The sequence below is a fragment of the Echiichthys vipera genome (assembly GCF_963691815.1).
Source record: "Echiichthys vipera genome assembly, chromosome: 15".
In the NCBI taxonomy this organism is placed as follows: Eukaryota; Metazoa; Chordata; class Actinopteri; order Perciformes; family Trachinidae; genus Echiichthys; species Echiichthys vipera.
In genome coordinates, this window is record NC_139840.1 from 23,587,063 (window position 1) to 23,609,208 (window position 22,146).

General features: G+C 39.7%; 1 protein-coding gene across 1 annotated transcript; it reads left to right on the forward strand.

The window, feature by feature from the left end:
• Nucleotides 1–1,202: 1,202 nt before the first annotated feature.
• On the forward strand, nucleotides 1,203–22,097 carry tgm1l1 (transglutaminase 1 like 1). The gene is made up of 14 exons (XM_083928429.1): nucleotides 1,203–1,380; nucleotides 6,399–6,676; nucleotides 6,809–7,006; nucleotides 10,128–10,379; nucleotides 14,189–14,307; nucleotides 14,940–15,047; nucleotides 15,936–16,113; nucleotides 16,668–16,806; nucleotides 17,579–17,771; nucleotides 18,146–18,299; nucleotides 18,557–18,841; nucleotides 19,401–19,561; nucleotides 19,679–19,815; nucleotides 19,929–22,097. Exons 2-14 carry the CDS (start codon nucleotides 6,400–6,402, stop codon nucleotides 20,071–20,073), a joined length of 2,346 nt encoding a protein of 781 aa, XP_083784555.1. The 5' UTR covers nucleotides 1,203–1,380; nucleotide 6,399; the 3' UTR covers nucleotides 20,074–22,097.
• The last annotated feature ends 49 nt before the right edge of the window (nucleotides 22,098–22,146 follow it).

The window sequence follows — 22,146 nt, forward strand, 5'->3', positions numbered from 1 at the left end:
TAGCATTGTCACATTTAGTTCAAAGCACTTTTGTGTCTTAGTACAGCCTTAAAGAGCAGCTAGAATTGCTGTAATTCTCAGCTGCTATGATGTAACCACTTAACACTAACTGACAGAGCAAGACAAGTTTGGATCTGTATATTTTCCCTAGTAGTCATTATCATCACGCATCAGATATGGCTTCATTACAATCTCCTGCCAAACCCCGAAGTTATGGTGCACTTAAGTCACCCACACAGTCTGCTCTCATTGGCTGCTGCTACTTTGGAAGACTTGAAATCTGAGACAAACTACCCAGAGCAAACATTTTATTACAATGTGCTCTTGCTGAGTAAATGCTTTGGAATGAAATCAACAATATGCAATGGGAAATGCATGCTCTGGCCATCTTCTAAATGATTGATTCTGTTCCTGCCATTTGAAGTTTGCCTCTGAGACTTGTGATCAGATGGTTTCAATTTCAGATGTGACTTTATTGGAGGAGAGGTCACAATGGGTTCGTCCTCTGAGGTTTCTCTGTTAGCAGAGGGGCAGAGGAGAACTGAAAGTGTGCAGGGGAAGTTAAATACCCTGTAATATTTTAGTGACTCAAATAATGTTGACACAATGGTATTTTATATAGGTTCAGCCATGAATGGTCCGTGTCATTCAAACTGTGGTTTTGGTTTATTTTGATGGTTACAACTGTGTAGCCTAAATGTATATGATGTGATAATTTACATATATTTATAGGTGGAACATTATTACCCTTTTTTCCCTTCTTTTCAGTTACGCTGTAACGACTTTTGGCTTTATATTTCAGGTTGTGTGTACCAGATCATTGTATAAATGACTGGAGTTCCTCTGATTTACCGGTACTGGTTTTATTGGGCGATCACATTAAGACTCACCATGCACATACAAAAAGGTTAAATATCCCCCCGCCCTGCGCTGGCTGTCTGCTTCCACTCCCTTCCTGAATTGGAAAAGGACCTAATATTGCGTAACAACAAAAATTCGCTCCTCGGTCTCCCTCGCCTCGCGCGCGTGTGTACGTATGTGTACGCGCGCTCCTCAGCATGCAACTTACACACTGCTTGCGCGCATTTACGCAGCGCGCCCATGTCGCGCTCAAAGCAACGGGACCTCCTGGTGGGAGTGGGGAAACTTAGATACAGGGTGGGGCAGGGGGGGGGGGGGGGCTGAGCTGCGAAGAAGAGGGGTGTGTGTCCGCTTAAAGTACCGTGCGGTGCATTCCAGGACAGGCATATTATTCGGATTCAAGAACTGAGCAAGTGAAGGAAAAGAAAACTTTCCAAAAAAGTTTGACGCTCAGAGATCATTTCTCTGGCCGAAGAAGAGGATTCATCGCTGATCCAGAGGCGAATCCACACAGATAAAGTAAGCTTTTCACTCATTCCTACTTCAGCTTTTATTTTGTTATAAGAGAATAGTTCAGTGAAGTGTAAACGCGCGTGACATAACGGGTTTTAAACCAGAGAAAGTATCTAACCTCCACCTCCATGGAAGGAAGCTCACATCAGAAAGAGAAATCAAGCACATTTACACAAGGACGGACCATCTGAAAATATAGAGCTTTATAAAAGTTGGTCTTACTGCACCCCTAAGGTATTTTATTTGACCTTTATTGAACTTGAATATCCTTCATTTTTCTCATGGTCTTTCAGCTCTGAGTAAAGAACTGTCCTGAACTTGCTGAACATTTGTTGCAATACAAATCCTCAGTTCCCCTGAGATCCAATAATATCATAACAATGTTATAGTCACTTTAAAAACAAAAAAGCACCTTCAGTAAAGAACAGCCAGAGGTATTTCCATGCCCTCATGTCTTGTTGGTTGGTGGCCAACCAGCTGCAGCTGATTTTTTTTCTCTCAGAGACCTTTAAGCATGTGCAGTCTGAAGGATTTAAACCATTTATTTTTGTTGTGCATGTGATGGCACTCCAGGCTTATGTTGTGCCATGACATTTATTTAATCGATTAATTCATTTAATTTCAACAATTTTACATCATGGGACCAATTTTGCCAGACAAACAAGCTTGCCCATTTAAAGCTGTTGTTGTTTGGAAACTGTGACTTGAATATGAAGCCTTATCTCAGGGTCCAGTGGGCATACCAGAGCTGTTGGCATGCCAACACAAGCCGACTGAACAGAACTGCAGAGGGAGAGGGCACAGCATGATGGCCGAATCAATACACATGGTAGTGATATGAAGAAGCAACATTTGTTTTAAAGCTTGGTAGGTCGATGTTTTATGAATCCCTTTAAGTTCTGTACAGTGGGAGGGAAGAGCGAGGCTGCCAAAAAGTCACCTTATGGAATGGCTGTTTATGGTTTTAGGGGGTTGAGTGTATGACTCTAATTGGGCAATTTCAGGACACCTATGGTGCAGTAGTGGGATAACTATACCTTATTAAATCCAGTGTAGACAAAAATAAAAAAACACCCTGAAATGTTTTGTTACATTTGAAACAAATCCATGTAAACCTGCATTATTTGTCCAGTTACAATTTTATCTTGTATTGTATCACCCCAAATATGAATCACCAATTAATTGTCTGAGTGAGTAGAAAAAGGCATGGAAGCTTTTACATAATCAACTTAAAATACAGCTGAAGTTTGTAACTTTCTGTTTTATTTTCATATTTAAAACTGTCACTATATCCTGACAGTACAATGAGACAGTCTGTGAAAAAGTAATGTATCTCTACATGCTCCTAATCGATTCTGCAAGATTCCACCACGCTGACCTACAACAACCAATCTGATGCAGTGTCAATGACTGCTTTAAACTCTGATCAAACTGTAAAACAAAAATTTTATATTTCATCCTTGCTGCCTAGTTTCACAGTCGGAGTTCATGTGTTGTCATTGACACTTGTCAGACACAACCCGGCTCTGATTGGTTGTCGGTCAGGCACAGTGGAATCTAGCTGAAGCCATTAGTAGCAGACAGAGAGAGGTACAGTAACATTACGTCTGTCTCATTGTGCTGTCGGGATATAATGACAGTTTCAGCAAATTTACCCACTTCAGCTTTAATTTCTCTCTAAACTAAATGTGTTAGATCCTGTCATGCTTTTAACTTTACTTCAGTTAGCATGTTGGTTCCTGTTTTATAAAACTAAAATTAGAGATGAAACTAAGGCAGCGCAGAATTGGTCGGTGAGTGTTACTTGTTACTACTCCACCTAGTTTTGGGTGGAGATCGTGTTGCAATACACACAGCTGACTCTATCCATTGTGCCTGTCACAATGATTATGAATGTTTTTGCCAAATATTTAGAGGATCTGGAAAGAGTTGAAGGGAGGGGAATGTCATCTGACCAGCAGATGAACTCAGGAAGTCCAAGAGTTGAAAAATCAGAAGTGACCATAAAATCCCACACACTCACATTTTATTTCTTGCACACTGATTTTGAGGGTTTGATACTGTGAGGCGCTCCTCCCTATTACCTCATCCTCAGCTGTTTGCCCTTTGAACTGCACCACATAACTTCACTATCACTGCCTGTTTTCATGCTCAGTCTGTTTGATAGGCCTATCCCATGCAAAGAGTTATCCATGAAATCAATAGAAAAGTAGCAGCATTAATCAAAAACTCTCACTGGTGTGAATCTGTATAAATTAATGTTATAAATGTCCCTTAAATGGCATCTTGCATCACCTGCCCAGCCTCAACTTTTAGCTTTATTTTGCAAGCAGAATGCCAAAGTATTACAAAAACAGCACAATGGAGACACATTGAGATATGCACAGGGCTAAGTTGATTATCCAGTCATAGCTCGATCCCCATAGCTTGGACTAGCAGTGTGTTTATCTGCTCCAACATCAGCAGCAAACAACCAATCTTACTTCTAATACCTAAAGCTAACTAATCCAACCAACAAAGGCACTGAGAGCTAGCAAATCAGAGTCACGGGCCATGCCTTCGCCGCACTCGGCATTTTTCCCGCCTGTCTACTGTACAGTAGGCTAGGAACCAATCGTTACACCCAATGTAAGCATATACTAGCTACTTATAGGTTCATAGTTTACCTGTGTTTACGTATGTTCCTATATCCAGAGGTAAGCTAACATTAGCGGCTCTGTTCTAACCTCCAGTTGCCCTAGCCACAACTTACTACCCGCAGTAGCATTACATTTGCTCAAGAGTCATCGTTTTGTGGGGAACATATAGCTTTAGCCTCGGTCATGGAAGTAACCATCAAGTAGGTTTAAAATTAGTTAACTAAAAGAAATATTAAAAAACAGTAAACTGGACATGCAGTTTTTAACTTTTAACTCCTAGGTTTGCGTTATTAACTAGCTAGCTGCAGCTGTTAAAATCTGCTAGCAATTGTTGACAGTCCATGGTTAAAAGAACAAATCCTGCGTCTGTGTGCCTTTGTGTAAAATCGCAGACCGTTAAAAATAAATGCTTAAAATTTTGAGGGGTAAACCTGCCACCATTATTGTTGTAAAATAAAAGGTGTCAGTCTGTCCAAAGCATCAACTATGGGTCTATAAACCCAACATCTCATTAAGGCTACAGTACATGTTTACTTAACTATGAGGCATTACTGCAGCTCATTAGAGTTTCTTGGTGTTTTACAAGAGCTTACACAACTCCAATGATGCTTTACTGTTAAGGGTATTATAAATAAATTCTTGCATGCAGCACCACCACCGCCCTGTGTGGCTCTTATGTTAAGATGGAGAAATTGCAGATGGAAAAGTCAAGGGAGGGTACAAAAAGAGCTGAGAGGGGAAGTCCCCTTCCCTCTTCCCTTCTAGTAAACACTTTTTGTTTTCACTTTCTTAACACTTGGTGTCTGTGGACCTGATTTTATAATCTGCAGATGGGCAGGAAGGACAGGCTTATCTTCAGTGTGGCAAATTCCATTGTGCACTGTGTGAGGGTGGGGATGTGACAGCGTGCTAAATGTTCTCATAATCTCAGTACTGGACCTACATCCAAACTGCACACACACACACACACACACACACACACACACACACACACACACACACACACACACACACACACAAACATTATTCCACAACAGCTGGGGTGAGGCACATGGAATCCAGCTGTTTATAGGAGGTATACATTGCTGATGGAGTGTAGCCGACAAGGACGAAAGGCTGAATGCCCCAGAATACTTTGAGAAAGCATGATGTCTGAGAAAAGTGCAAGGGTGGAATGTGGTAATTGTGGGAAAAGAAAAAGTGCATTTGATGTTTCATGATGGGGAGATGAGAGAAGGGGAGAAGAAAAACTGGAGAAAAACTTTCAATCAGATTGTTATGAATACAACATATTGGTGGAAAAAAATAATGTAGCACGGTGGAAATGACCTCTTCAGGGTGGACACTGTCTTTCTGTCTACTGTACCCACAATGTTGATGAGCTTCAACATTTTCTCGCTGTTGTCTAGTTGTTGTAGATATGCCCAATAAAGCCCAATAAAATGGTTTGTGGCACTCACAACGTCAAAAAGCATTAAGGAAATCAAACATCCACAACAATGTACTCATTGCTCTGGATATACCACAGCGCAGTCAGCAGTTTTCTTATAATGACTGTTTCTTTTGTACAGAGTATTTCCATTGAAAACGGTTTACAGCAAAATCCAGGGATTATTTGAGGCAGATACTTAAATCCCAATCTATTTGCATTGACACAGTTAATGCATTTAGTGCAGTGGTTCACATCCTGGGTGTTGAGACCCCCGAATGGGTCCCAAACAAAGACCTGTAAGAGATGGACGTAGCTATCGTAATATCACCGATAGGTTTGTGGACTTGAAGCCAGGAGTCTGGCATTTTGGCTGTGGTTGCTGGTGCTGTTTGCAGTGACAGAGCTGCTTGAAAATGGACAGTTTCCCTTAACTTAACAGCTAATTCTAGCTGTAGCTAACGAGAGGCTTAAAGTCCTCAGAATTTAACACAGACTCACATAACACAACATCCAAATACAGGTTAACGTCATTCTAATGTACACAACTTTGTGTAGGCCTATATGTACCGATAAGCCTCAATCCTGTCACTAACATGGCAACTATCAATCACATAGTAGCCACGCCCTAAAGCACATCCAGTTTTCTTGTCTATTTTACCCTAATTGGGGCCATAATTTACAAAATGAACACCCTGCAGCAGTTAAGACCATAAAATCATTGGAAAAATATTTACCGAGGTAATAAATCAAGTGAGAAGTAGGGTCATTTTCCCATTGAGATCTATATAGACTGACCTTGTTTTGAAACCAGTGGAGTCGTCCCGCTGAAAAGCAGGATGATTCTGTCATCTTATCTGTGTACCAATAAAACAAAATAATGACTTAATTTGACTATTGGTATCTGAAATTTTATTCCTGAAATTGTAATCACATTTTTTTAATATGTCTACTAGAATGCCAGGTGAGAGGTTGGCAGTAAGAGGCACGGCAGAAGTGGGGCGATTCCCTGGAGCAGCACCACCCACCAGGGTCGAGCTGACCATTCAGAAAGAAGGGGAGAAGAAACAGGAGGAGGGCGGCTGTCGCCGCTGGTTCAGGAAGATGTGTCCGTGCTGCTGTAAACGCCAGACCAGCACCTATGATGTTACAGATAGGGTGGAATTTGTCAAACCTGCAGCCCCAGAGCCTGTCAAGCCAAAGCCTGAGAATGGAGAGGCAAAGGAAATGGAAGGTAATTTCACTGATTTTTGGTGTAAATTCTGGTATTAAATTGTAAGAACTAGGTTTAGTTACCCCCTACAAAGTCATAGCAGCAGTGATACAGACACATACTTAATTTTCGTGTTAAACCTCCTTCTTCCAGAAGTTGAAGTGAAGTTGTCAGTGCGTTCTGTGGACCTGCTGAGCTCCAAGACGGGTGAGAACAGACAGGATCACCACACTGACCTGTATCACGGGGACGAGCTGATCATCCGCAGAGGACAGACCTTCCAGATAGAGCTGGAGCTCAACAGGCCCTTCAATGCTGACAATGACAAGCTGCATCTGGACCTGAAAACAGGTAATGGATTGGCATTGGTTTTTGCCTGTGTCATCATACCTTCCAACAGAATCTATGATTATATATGATAAAGAAATATCCGTATGATCATTAGCAATGACATAATTGTTTGAGAGTTTGGCATCTGACTGGGGGGAGAAAGGGGATTGAGTATACATGAGGGCCCACAAAGATACTAGAATGAATAGCCCTGGATACATTGGAGGCAGAATGCATATGTTCAGTTCATGAGTCCAGTATTTTGTGCTATGCGACCTGGGTACACTATCTGGTGAGTAGAGGCTGAGGGGGAGTGCATGGTTTAAAGTGCAAAAACATATCATAGCATATCGTAGTGATCAAATTGCCTAATGTAGAAAAATGCCCTTAGATTACCCAAAGTGTGTGGCAGGAAAACAAGGATTCAAACCCGAAACAATAACAAAAGCAAAACAATAAAGCAAAATGTATTGGTAAAAGTGTCACTCCAGCAATATAGCATTGAAAATTTGGAGGGATCAGAAGTGACAGATAAAAAAAAACCTTTCATTTCCTAATGTGGGTCAAGCTCCAGAAACTGGGTCATGCATCCCACAACTGTTTAGTTAGATCCTTACAGCATGGAAATAACCAGTTCTTTCAAAATCTAACCTCAAATTTGTAACACAGACCATCCTTCAAGTTTGATGGCCTAAGTCCAATTCAGGATATTATTAATATGATGAGTAATGGGTTAAAAAAAAAAAGCTCATCTAAACCAGTGATTCGCAACCAGAGGTACCCCAGGGAGTACCCCAGGGAGTACCTCAGCACTTGCCAGGGCAGGCTGTTCTCACTTCCACTTCCAGTCGCAATTTCACGGCGTTGAAAAGAATGTCGTATTTCGTAAGATATCATACGAATCATTGTGCATAACTTTTCATAAGATAACAAACAACCCTGTATATATATATAATATTGATATATATAAAAATATCCACATATTGATTAAGTAAATTAGCATAAAGGTCTAACCCTAAAAGTCATGGATAAACAGTAAAATTAGATAGCTAAAAGTTATGGATAAACGGTTGAAGCAGAACACTTTTGGAACATGACGGGTGGTGTCGATGAAGGATTAATCTGAGAGGGTTGTGGGGTATCATCAAACAAAAAAGTTTGGGAACCAATGTTCTAGAGGCACAGAAGACAGTATACTTAGCTGAGGATGAATAAAGTGATCTTGCAGAATTGGTGGAGTGCCCCTTTAATCAGTAGCTACTATAAGCCTGTGTGAAATGCAGAGGAATGAAGCAGTGACACAAAACAAAGCCATGGGAAATGTGGTCAAAATGCCGCACATAGCTAGCACATTTAAATCGAGCAGCAGTTCAACCATATCTACGCCGCTACATTTGGATTCCACCCATCACCCCACAGTGTTTACAGCTCACAGGCCGCAAGACACCGGACACCCTCACTCTGGTATTTACAGGCCTCATACTACGATCCACTGCACACTTGGGAATAAATGGCCATTACATCACCACAGAGAGCAGATTTGCTATCGCCTGCTGCTTAGATAGTTACATGGTAAGAGTGGAGGAGGAAAAAAGAATTGACACAAATAGCTAGCTGAGCCACCCACTTTCGATGTGTCACATTCGGCTCCCATACCCTTGTATTCACTACATTTGCTGTGAAAAGGTTCTAAGTGCTGTGGCACTAAAAGCAGGGCTTTGTATCAGCTTTCTAAGATGTTATTTTGTTCACTTAGGAAGTTGAATAGAGATTCGGAGAGAGAGGTCAATCCAGCAGAAAAGAATGTGTTTTTCATTGATTTCCTTTTGAACATATCCACAGAGGTAAGAGAGGAAGTGGTCAGATAGGGAACAATGGTGTGATAAAGATCATATTTGCTTGAGCTTGGAAGCTAAGGTCCAGCAGGGTGCCACAACGCAAATAACTTAGAGGAAAGCATCCGATAAGTGTTGATGATGCTACTGGGTTATAATGAACTGGAATGGCCTAATGAACTAGAAAAACTTACTAGAAAAATAAGAAAAGAACTACAAAAAGCTTTTTCTTTAGTCTAGTTTGGCAAAATATCAAGCCACATAAAAGTGGAACATTCAAGCTACAAAAAAGAGCCACTCATGAATGTGCTCAGCTTTCTGCAGCCATGTGTGCATATGTGCAGCGTGGGAGGTTTTCCAGAGCTGAAATTTTGTTTACTCAGACAAACTATGCACAGCCGAGTGAAGGGTTGTGATACACATGGTTTACAGTTTGCTATGGTTGTGTCAGCCACTGGGGACAGACTAAGAATTACTGTGACTTGAATAATCAAGTTTACTCTGTTCCCAGCTACTTGTTGCAATTAAGTCCTTCCACTGCTACTTCTGCAAGCAAAATGTTACAAGGATAGCCTAATTTTGACTGCACACAAAATGTACAAGTGTATGCGCGTATACACACATGCACACACACACCATATTCTAGCAGATGAACTGATAGACTAATGGGTGTTCTGCCCTAAAAGGTCATTCATTTTAGATAGGAATGTTTCTGAACTGCACTGACACTACAGTCTTTTTTCTTAAGCTTTATTTACTGTTATTAATAATAATGATTTAAAATATAAACCTAGGTATTTAGGTTATCCTAGGTTTTTGTTTGATATGTTTGAGAGCTCTATTGGCTCACAGCGAATCAGTTGCACACAGTTAACTTTAATCTCGACATTTTGGGAAATGCTCTTATTTGGTTTCTTGTCAAGAGTTTGGTCGAAGCTACGGCTAGTTTAGCACAAAGACATAAGGCAGGGGGAAACACTTGACACTTCCATTTTTATACCAACTAAAGAACGAGATATAACAGATTAATTAACGAGATTTACAGGTGCTGGCAGGCAATCTTCTTTTTAAACTTTCAACTGAGCCAGGTGTTTCCCCATTTACAGTCTTTATGAGCTACTCAACAGTCTAAAGGCTGTCATTTCATACACACAGTGCTCACATTCACAGACCATAATGTACAGTGCCACCTAAAAGCACACAACACAACATATATTGTACTGTATCATATCAGGCTTTTGTTTATGAAGAAAGCTTGTATTTTATTTCTGGTACAACATGACTCAAATATAACCTGTGTGGTGTAGGTCCCCTGCCCATGGTGTCCAAAGGCACCCATGTCATCATCCCACTGGTGGAACACCTGGAGGATGAACGCTGGGAGGCCAAGATTGTGGAGCAGAACGGCAGCAAGATCAAGCTGTCCGTCAACTCACCAGCCAGCGCTGTGATTGGCCTGTACGGGCTCACGGTGACAACCAGCTCCTCCAAGGGCGAGGCGGCAACGACTCACAACTCCAGCAAGAACATTGTCATGCTCTTCAACCCTTGGTGTGAAGGTAAGATTGGCAGTGGGTGTGAATGTGTAAGAGGGTTCACACAGATCCAGCGAGGGCGGGAATTTGGAAGAGAGGAAGGAAAGAAGACGAGTCATTCGTGATAAGAGGAGAAAAATGTGTAAAGAAAAGAAAGACGGCATTATATAACAAGTCTGGAATGAATTATTATCTGTCTTACTATTAGTTTTTAGGCAGAATATTTTCAGAAAGTCAATATTTTTCTTGAAGGAGAAATGTCTGATACGGTCCAATTATCAGGGAAAGTGTAGACAGAACATAGCTGCTGTATTAATCTGTGAGAGGAGTCCTGATATAATGTAACACATGGGTGAGAAAGGCCAATTCTATCTGTGAACGTGTTGCTGTCCATCAAAAAGCCACAGCGTGACACTGTGCGTAACTATGAGAATTATGTAACTCCACTTGATATGATTCAAGACTGCTGGAACACTTGGTTATGCCAATTAAGCACCTTGTTGAGCTATGTTTGGGACCAAAACAGTTTGTTTGTAAGATGAAACAGACCTTCAGTTGCCTCATTTATGAAATGTTTGCACATAAACATACGGTGTTTAACCTTTGCTTGTGCATAAATCAAACACTTTTGTGGGGTTCATCTGTATTTTCTTTAAAATTGTTTATGAACATAATAGCCCCATTTAGTTTTTTTCTCCTTTTTTTTTGGGTCAGTTGGCATCAACTCCTCTATACTACACAACTGACATATCACCGTCTGATTCATCAGCTGTCAGGCTGATTGCTTGGCTTCCCGTATTGCTGCTTGCAGCTTTCTTGAGAACTTCTCGTCTACACAACCTCAAACTCATCCAGCTAACGCATCATTTTCCAAAAGCTAGCTATTTGGGGCCAGGCTATTTCTGGGAACAAGTGTTCATTATCATATTTGAGTTTACTTCAATGTAACATCTCCAGTGTCTCTTTCTTCATCTGTTCTTGACTGTACTTAAGCGAGCAGCAGATAGCAGGTTGTACCCAGCATGCTGTTCAGTAGTGTATTTCATTCTGTACCTCAATACACACACCAAATGTGAAGTTGATTGGATAAACAGTTCACTAAAAGTGAAGGTCATAGATACATACAGTCTGCATTTTAGACACGGATAACATGCTAGCTGTTGCCTATTTATCTAATTTTAGTTATATATGGCTAACATGTTAGCTGATGGATATCTATCTTATTTTAGTTAGATATGGCTAACATGTTAGCTGTTGCATATCTATCTAATTTTAGTTAGATATGGCTAACATGTTAGCTGTTGCATATCTATCTAATTTTAGTTATATATGGCTAACAAGTTAGCTGATGCATATCTATCTTATTTTAGTTAGATATGGCTTACATGTTAGCTGTTGCATATCTTTCTTATTTTAGTTAGATATGGCTAACATGTTAGCTGTTGCATATCTATCTTATTTTAGTTAGATATGGCTAACATGTTAGCTGTTGCCTAGTAATCTTATTTTGTTAGATAGGCTATGGCTATCATGTTAGCAGACTTTTGCCTATTTATTTTTATTTTAGTAAGTTATGGCTTACATGTTAGCAGACTGTTACCTATTTATGTTATATTTTAGTTAGATATTGAAACATGTTAGCAGACTGTTACTTACAGTATTTATGTTATTTTAGTTGGATATGGATAACTTGTAAGCCGACTGTTCCCTATTTATGTTATTTTAGTTAAATATTGATAACATGTTAGCCGTCTGTTCCCTATTTATGTTATTTTAGTTAGATATTGATAACATGTTAGCAGACTGTTACTTACAGTATTTATGTTATTTTAGTTAGATATTGATAACATGTTAGCAGACTGTTACCTATTTATGTTATTTTAGTTAGACATGGATAACATGTTAGCAGACTGTTACTTACAGTATTTGTTATTTTAGTTAGACATGGATAACATGTTAGCAGACTGTTACTTACAGTATTTATGTTATTTTAGTTAGATATTGATAACATGTTAGCAGACTGTTACTTACAGTATTTATGTTATTTTAGTTAGATATTGATAACATGTTAGCAGACTGTTACTTACAGTATTTATGTTATTTGAGTTAGATATGGATAACATGTTAGCAGACTGTTACTTACGGTATTTTTGTTATTTTAGTTAGACATGGATAACATGTTAGCAGACTGTTACTTATGGTATTAATGTTATTTTAGTTGGATATTGATAACATGTTAGCAGACTGTTACTTACAGTATTTGTTATTTTAGTTAGACATGGATAACATGTTAGCAGACTGTTACTTACGGTATTTATGTTATTTTAGTTGGATATTGATAACATGTTAGCAGACTGTTACTTATGGTATTTATGTTATTTTAGTTAGATATGGATAACATGCTAGCAGACTGTTGCCCTGTTGAATGGGGCCCGTTTAAGATAAACTTTGGCTTAGAACTAATAGTCAGACTTCAGAAAAATGTCTAAATTCCTCTGCAGCCCAATCGGTCTAGTTCTACTGTAAGGTCTAATTTGATGTGTGTTATGCATACTTCTTATTCTTTTATTCAGTTAATAAAGCCTTGGGAAATGAGGTCCATTGTTTATTCTGCTGAGTACTGCAGACTATCCGCACAGGATATTAGACAAAGATAAATATATTTGCATCACAGCAAAAATAAAAAAAACTCTGGACCTGGATTTGCTAAAAAGACGGTCTGTTTTTCATTATGGCATGACTGCTTTTGGCAGCAAGCCCAATCTCCTCTTCCCTCTTTCAATCTCTTCTTCCTGAGACCAATCTCTCCCTCATGCTCATAAAATACAAAATCCCACAATTACTGTATAAAAACGCCATGGGGCGAGCTCACAGTAATCCTGCAGCTGGTGACAACCTGTCCTCTCCCTCACTTTTAATGCTTCCATGCGTATTTCCTGCCTTTATGTTCCTCTCCCATCCAGTCCTGTTCCCCTATCTGTTGACCTGATCCTCACTCCATTGCTCTATTTTCTGGCGTCTTCCTCCTTTATATCCTTGTGTGTGTGTGTGTGTGTGTGTGTATGTGTGTGTGTGTGTGTGTGTCTCTCTCTCTGTTTCTCCCTACATTGCAGAGATATTCAGTGAGAAAATGTGAACCCATGAGCATCACAGCTGCCAGATGCTGTCAGCCCACTCCTCTATTTTCCCCTGTAAAATCTCAAGACACTCTGTTACGCTCCAGTTTCCCTCCCTCCTCCCTTTTTCCTTCCCATGCACAACCAACCCTCTTTCTCTCGTTCGTCCCTCATGACTACCTCTTCCTTCCACTTGGTTTCTCTCATGTCCATCCTGTATGCTCCTTTCTTTCTTTTCATCATGTTCCTTTAGCCCACCCACTGGTCATCACAGTGACAATGGCAAGATATAAAAGCATTGGTAAAAACAAAGACACAAATTTGTGAAGTTGGTCTCAGGGGTGCACGCCCGAGGCTGCAGGGCTGATGTCACTCACAACAGACTGTTTTCCCATAGATGAACGTGGGCCCCACTGCAAGGTCCATGGAGCCATTGTGTTTCCTAACCATTTCCTGGCCTTGGAATTCTTTCACAGAATTAAGTGAAAATAAATCACATTCTTAAGGGGGGTCACTTAAGGGTTGGTTAAAGCATGTTTTCTGGGTAACTTCCACGGACGGAGAGGAAGTCAAAATCTTGACCTAAGAGTCTATATCATAAGAACAAATAAAGTCAAATAGAATGTATGATGTATTAATAAAATGTAAGTGTACAATATGGGGTTAAAAGCTGTACTTTTTACACCAGATTAATATGACGTTTTCATGTCTTTCCAGAGGACATAGTTTTCCTGGATGAGGAGGAGGAGAGGAAGGAGTACATTCTGAACGACACCGGGAGGATATACTACGGCACAGAGAAACAAATAGGTGCCCGCACCTGGAACTTTGGGCAGGTAAGGACTATCAAGACAAGATGTGACTCGAATATGCTGAACTTATGGTTTTAAATGATCATAACAACACTTATTGTGGCGGAATAATCAAAACTGGCTCAAAAATATTTTGTTTTATTCCTAAAAATGCTAAGTACTTTTCTGTAACGGCGGGGCACTGTAGTTTTTTTCTTAAATGTTACTTACATGAGTAAATTATGTATTTGTTGGGGACTATTTTCAACTGCGAATTAATACACATTGAATGCAATATATCCAGCAGCAGCTTTTCCCGCTTTCACAGAAAAGTCCAGCTTGTTTTTTTATTATACTTTATTAATCAGTGGCTCATGCTATAAGTTAGGTATTCTTATCAGTCTTCCACCATCTGCCATATTGTCAAGTTCCTCCATTTGTGCTGAATGAACTGCAACATCTTCCTATTTTGTGCCATATTGTAGCCCACAAATAGGAAATACTGTGACGCAAACAGTCGAGATCTAGACTCTTATTGGCGATTGGGAATATTTCCCAATTGCTGTAGTTATTGTTAGACATGTCTTTATATTTTTATCAATAGTATGCTTGAAATCTCCATTTGAATAAACTAATTTCCTTTATTTGATGCTTTGTGGGGTTTTTTTTGGCTATAGTTTCATGAGGGAATCCTGGACGCGTGTCTATTTATCCTGGAGAAGAGTGACATGCCTCCATCTGGTCGAGGAGATCCTGTCAACGTGGTTCGAGTCATATCCGCCATGGTGAGTTTAGATTTATATTATCATCCCACTATCTCCGGATATCTCTCCGGATGTATCTGGATTCCAAGCCCCCCCAATGCACATATTTTTTATTTGTTCAGTTAACTTTTCAATTCATCTCCACACTGCAAAGAATGGCATTAGAATTGACCCTATAAGTAATCAAATTTAAATATGTTGATTATAAAAATTCTGCCAAAAGCTTATGAAATCCCCATGTGTTTTTAATCCTAAATGAGGACATGACCTCATTGTCGGTAGTGATGATCCAATAACATCAATACCCTTTTAAAGTTATGTGACTTCCAATAACGAAGAAAATATAAATATGAACAACAAAAAAAAACATCATACTAAAAGTTATAAAGCAATAAAGAGAAAGACAAGAGAAAAAAATCAATAGAAAATTAAATGTCTCTGTTTTTAAAAAAAAGGGGTTCCCATGTTGTTATGTCATGTCATACTTTCATTATTTGTTCACTGTCTAAGCTCAAAGACAGTTCACGTAGAACACAATACGTAGTAAAAGGAGTTCAAACACGTCGCCGACCACCCTCCTCACATGAATTGATTGGAATTCAGTAGATATTCTATACAAAGACCCCAAATGTTTTCAAAGACTGATTGCTTAGCTTTAATAAATTCATCTTTTCCAGAAGTAGAGTTATGGACAATTCCTTAATCCGGTTAATGAGCCTAGGTTTACTGGTCTCCTTCCAAGAGAATGATATAACTCTTTTAGCAAGCGGCCCCCAAAGATTTATAGGAGGTCCTTTTCTCCTGTCCATGCCTAATTCTGGGATAGTGCTATTGTACTTTTTTTTCTGGTGTCACATGGAAAATTATCATTTTAATTTATAATCAACTTTTACACCATTCTCTTCTCAGATAAACGCTCAGGATGACTTTGGGGTCCTGGTGGGTAACTGGTCTGGCGATTACTCTGATGGAGTCTCACCTGCAGCGTGGAGCAGCAGTGTGGAGATCCTGAGGAAGTACCTCTCCTCCAATGGAACGCCTGTGTCATATGGACAGTGTTGGGTCTTCTCTGGGGTCACTACAACGGGTGAGCACGAGGACAATTAAAACAGAGAGAGCATGTGGTGGTGTGTTCGTGTGAGAGAAATATGTGTGTTTATGGGGACAGGCTGGATAGTGGAAAGCCATACATACTTCATGATTAAGGCATGTGAGGATGCCGCTGGGACTGTGTTTGTTGTGTGTGCATGTTAAGCCACGGAGTTCCCAGAATTCATGTCAATTTTATTAGCAATGAAATCAGGCCCTTTTCATTAACTCTCACTGCTCTGTAACAGAATACTTCATTCATTGTGCGTGCATGCAGGGTCCCTCACATGGTAGCAAGCTGTAGCTCATATACACCCTAAATATCTAGCATTGGCATTCCTGCCATACCTCCTACTTTTGTCACCGATAGAGCCACATGTGTCACTTTCACTCAACCAGGATAATAAAGTTCCAATGCAACCATGCAAATGCCATCTTAGTAGAAATGCCTGAAGTCGTCATGCTCAGGTCTTAGCATCTGGGAATTCAATTATGAAATGATCTTGTGATTTGAGTTTTAATGAATGTACCTCTGTCTCTCTTTGTTGCCAGTGCTGCGGTGTCTTGGCATACCTGCTCGCAGTGTGACCAACTTCCAGTCTGCTCATGATACGGATGTATCCCTCACCACAGATGTGTATTTCGATGAGGATATGGAGCCGATTGACTACCTCAATAGTGACTCTGTGTGGTAAGATGTGTAACTTTACATGGCCAGGATACTGTGCTAGGAAAATTGCTGGCTGGTAAATCCATACCATAGGAATGCACCGTATATTTAGATCTGCTCTGAAAGCAGTCCCCTCTAACCTGAAACCTCAGAGATGTCATGCATGTTCAATTATTTGCGACTCCTCTCAGAATGCAGAAGCTAATCTGGTATCTTCCTGTTATGTGGTACTACTGTGTCCAAACCCTCTAAAACGATGGATGCCATTTCTTGTTCCTCCCTAGAAAAAGTGCACCAGGCACTTATTTGCAATGTAGCTAAATGTAGCAGTGTTAGCTAGATTCATTTGTATCATAATTCCTGTTATATTTAGGATCCATTCTAGCTAATTCCTGATTATCTGATTATTATTATATAAAAAGAATATGCTATGTAATCTTGAAGAAATTTTTACAATTTTTTTGCGAAATGTGCTTGTTCACTTCCTTGATTGATTCCATTCTTTTATGTATCTTTTGAATATGAAGCTAAGCTAGGAGATAGTTAGCTTAGCTAGCCTGGCTGTATCCAAAACTAACAAAATCCAGCCACCAGCACCTCTAAAGCTCACTAATTAACACTTTATGTCTCAAACAAAAACTGTAGTGAAAAACACGGACAAGCTAGCTTTTCCCTGTTATTTTCAGCTATTTATGCTAAGCTAGGCCATCTAACTCTTGGCAAAATATTTCAGAAAATGTCAAACTATTCCTTTAAATGAGAGCTTATATTAACACATTTTAATCCCATCTAGGAACTTCCACGTATGGAATGACTGCTGGATGGCGAGACCAGACCTGCCACCTGGTCATGGAGGCTGGCAGGCTGTTGACTCTACTCCCCAGGAAACAAGCCAGGGTACCTTCCGCTGCGGGCCTGCCTCTGTCAACGCTATCCGTTCTGGCCAGGTCTACCTCAAACATGACACACCATTTGTCTTTGCTGAGGTAAGTGATAGAAATTGTGTGTGTTGTTCTTTAATTCTCTTAAACTTTTTAGAGGGTTAAAAAGGTCGTCTCATGAGCTGGTTTAAATTGTGAAACTTTTATACAAAATAGATAAAAATGTAGTGTTTAAGGAGTCAAATCGACATTCTCCAGCAGCATGCATTCAAATATTTTCTTGGGCTCCTGTCTTTGATAGATAAAAAAAAACAGAACCTATTAATCACTCACAGCAGAATAACAAAGATGGGATTTCTTCCTTATCCACTTGTACAAACCAAAAAATAAATAAATAAGAGTGGTGCACACTTTGATTCAACTTCATCATCAGTATGAAAGGCAAACTTTTAATGTTCTTCTTGTTACTTTTCTATTAGGTCAACAGTGATAAGATCTACTGGCAGAGGAACATGGATGCTACTTTCAGCCAGATCCACAGTGAGAAGAAAGCTGTCGGCCACTGCATCAGCACTAAAGCAGTGGGCTCTGACGAGCGTGCAGACATCACTCACCTGTACAAACACCAAGAAGGTACCAGCAGGCATGGTTTCAGAACTACCTGGAACAGTGTTTAATGATTTAATACTCTATTGCTGCATAGATTATTTCACTGTACATCGATTTCCTTCATGTGACCCCTCAACTGTTACCTGCTCCTTACAATATTAAATATATGTCTCTGTTTGCTTCTTTTGAAGGATTGTGTGCCATATCTTTTGTATCTGTCAATAAATCCTGAAACATCAGAAAGAGTGAGATGAAATCATATTCTACTCCCTCTGTAAAAGATTCTGAAGAGGAACGCATCGCTGTGGAGACTGCCAGTCGCTATGGCAGCAAGCCAGATACCTACTCCATGTCCAAGGCAGAGGATGTGTACATGGAGGTGAAGATGGAGGGTGAGGGGCCAAGAATGGGTACTGATGCCCAGCTGAGCATCCTGGTGAGGAACCTGAGTTCGCAGCTTCGTCGGACCACTCTGCACAGCCAGGTGGCTGTCATGTACTACACTGGCGTGCTGAAGGGCACCATCAAGAAGGAGCAGATGCCCATCGAGCTTTTGCCAAATGAAGGTAGGCTTTAAATCTAGCGATAAATGTATACCAACAATGGCATAATGTCGCTCTTTATCCTACATTGCCCACGTAAAATTGTAAAGTGCCCCCAGGTGGTGTAAAATCACTTAATTCAAGTTAAAAAATAAGCTTCTCTATCTTGTTGAACAGCAACCACTGTGGTTTAAAACTGCTGCAGCAGTTAATAAACCCTGGGAGTATTGAATTTGAATTGAATTTTATTGCTCATGACTTTTCATTTGTAACGAAAATAATTTGTTTCTTGCTTCAGAAGTAGGTATACTAGTCTCACTTTAATGTAACTTAATGCACTGGAACAGCCAGGGGATCTATTCTTATTAGCGACTTTGGATTTAACAAACGAGTTCTATTAATTAGTGAGCTTTGAAGGTGCCAGGAGAGGGATTTTGTTACCTTTGGAGATAGCCAGACTTGTTGTTTCCCCCTGTTCCCAGTCTTTATGTGAAGCTAATAAGCTAATAATGTAGTAACACTTGAATAGTAATAATGCTGAATACTGAGCCCAGAGCCTTTTCTCAACCTCCACCCCACACAGAAAAGACCATTGAGTGGGTGCTGCCCTACCAACAGTACCAAAACCAGCTGGTGGATCAGGCAGCACTGATGCTGACGCTGTCCGGAAGAGTCAGTGAGACCCAGCAAGTATTAGCCAACCAGACCACCTTCAGGCTTCGTACACCAGACCTCACCATCACGGTAGGTTTTTGATAAACTGTACATTTTTTAGGATAACTTGTAGTGGAGAACATTATTCACTAAGGAAACATATAGGAAAATGTTCACCCCTCATCATTTTGAATTACCTTCTGGCAGCCTCTGGGAGAAGCTTTTGTTGGAAAGGAGATGGCAGCCAAGATTACCTTCACAAACCCCCTGCCACGTGTACTAAAGGACGTGGTGTTTAGAGTTGAGGGTCTGGGTCTGCAGAGGGGCCATGAAGTGGTTGTGGGGTAAGAACATGACCTTTATACCATCATCTTCTCTTTTGCCTCCCTATCCTCTTGACCCACGCAACATTTCCTTGTGCTGACTAATATTCCACTCCTTTTTTTCCCCCTCTCAGTGATGTAGGCGGCCACTCTACAGTGACACTGACAGAGCACTTCATCCCCACCCAGCCCGGACCCAGGAAGCTGGTGGCTTCTCTTGACTGTAAACAGCTCTCACAGGTGCACGGAGTGGCTGATATTGTGGTTCTTGAGCAATGAGAGGCAACATCACTTCCTGTTCTTCTAACCATATGAACTGTGCTAAGTTCCTGTATCTTAAACAATCTTTTTTTGTTTTTTTTTGTACTACAGCAAATGTTTTGATATTTTTAAAACTACGAATAGACACTTAGCAAGTGTAGCATTATCAGTATTATTATTTTTTACTTCAAATGATATAAATTCTGACTTGCTCTGAAATCTCTAACCTGTGGTGAAGCAGGCTTTAAATGCACACACAGCTAATTAAATGCATTATTAACACAAATTCATATATTGAAGTTATAAAACTGTCAGAACGTCCTAACACTAGTGCATTTCAAGACTCCGACTAAAGCATGTGAAGGTGCAGAACGTCAGGTCATGTTCATTTTGTGATTATGTATGCGTATTATTCCTGTAGCTTGACATAAGATGAGGAGCATGTGAGAAGGGTTGACGGACAGAATGAACTTCACATTCGGCTACTGTGAGCTGATTTGGAAACGGAATGGTGTTGAAATGGGCCTTGACATTTTGCAAAGGGCACATTTTAATACATTTTGTTTCTGTCACATTTGACTTTAAAAAATGCAATTATTGTTGAAAAGATGTGAAGTGATCCTTCTGTACCAATTAACAATGTGGATCTTTTAAAAAGTAAATCTACAAGGACACGGCTAAAAAAGCTATTTCAATCACCGGATTGAATGCAAATTCATAACGCCTCCTTTCTTTTTGAAGTTACCACTCATGAAACTCTCCATCTGCAGAATGCAGACTTAAATGTTTCCCTTGGAGGAACTCTCCCAGATGTTGTTCTGTGTGCCTTGTGCGTGTTTCTCCATTATGCGTGTATATAATGACACTGAAGTAAGCTTTTCAGTATATTGCCACTTAGTACCTGCAAAATTGGACTTGTCGCTTCTGTGAATTCCAGCAAACCATATCAGACCACAGAGGCCTTAATTCACCTTAGTTTGACCTGGTTCCTGTCTGTTTAACTTGAGCACTCAAAGTACAATGTGAAGGAAAGTCTTTTAATAACATTACACTATTTATCTACCATAACTACCTGGAATGTTTTTTCTGTACTGTATGTGTTGTGAAGGCAATAAACCTTGCACTGAAATGGCTCTTTCTATACATCATTGGGCAAGTCTTCACTGGATAGAGGTGAAAAAAACACTATCCTGTGTTCAGAGAGGAATCAAATAGATACCTGTACTTTTCCATTTCTGCAATTAATCAATTTTCCCCTGGGAAAAAAGCGTGCGCCGCATGAGGAATGATTTTATAGTGACTCATTTCAACTGTGTAACTTGAGGCATGTGACACACCTTTGCTGCCTTTAACCACTGAAGATAATAATTGCTGACATAATCGCATACTTAAATATGTGCATAAGATATCGTGTTCGATCCTTGACCTACATAGAGAGGTAAATATTGAATAAGGCTTGGCTTGTCTGCGCCATGTTCTGATTCATCCCTTTTTGCCTCCTAATTTTTTATTTGTTGCATAACTTGATCGAGTTTAACTTAGTATATTTACTCAAATATTGTAATATGATTTTGTGATGCATGTATTTACTTAAACTTCTACTCCACTGCATCTTAGAAGGGAAATATAGACTTTTCACTCCAATACATTTATATCAAATCTGACAAACTTTACCCACAGAACCTATGACTCTAAAACATTGAAACGTTAATACAACAATAACAATAATCAGTTATTATAACCATGACAGGGGCCATTCTGCTGCCTAAGGAATACCTTTAATTTTATTTTTGTTGAAGCTGTATCGTCACCTTTTTATTGTGGTTCGTTTTACTTGTTATGGAGTGTTTTTACATTCTAATACTGTACTTTTCCTCCAGTCAGATTTATGTTTCTTTAACCATTGATCACGTAAAACAGTGAAGTATATTTACTCAACTACTGTACTTGAGTTTTTTTCATTTACTGGTGCTTTTAAATATTTACTTTTTATGAACTGTGTACTGATGAAACTATGTATCATTTGCTCCACTACATTTATCTGATGGCTATAATAAATATAACATTGAGAGGGGCAATTCTGCCTTTATA

Bases quoted from the DNA above. Each gene is read 5' to 3' on its own strand.
- tgm1l1 (XM_083928429.1), top strand. From the start codon at position 6,400: ATGCCAGGTGAGAGGTTGGCAGTAAGAGGCACGGCAGAAGTGGGGCGA. The intron at 16,114-16,667 runs GTGAGCACGAGG...CTTTGTTGCCAG, and splicing joins CTCTGGGGTCACTACAACGG to TGCTGCGGTGTCTTGGCATA. The intron at 19,816-19,928 runs GTAAGAACATGA...TCCCCCTCTCAG, and splicing joins GGCCATGAAGTGGTTGTGGG to TGATGTAGGCGGCCACTCTA.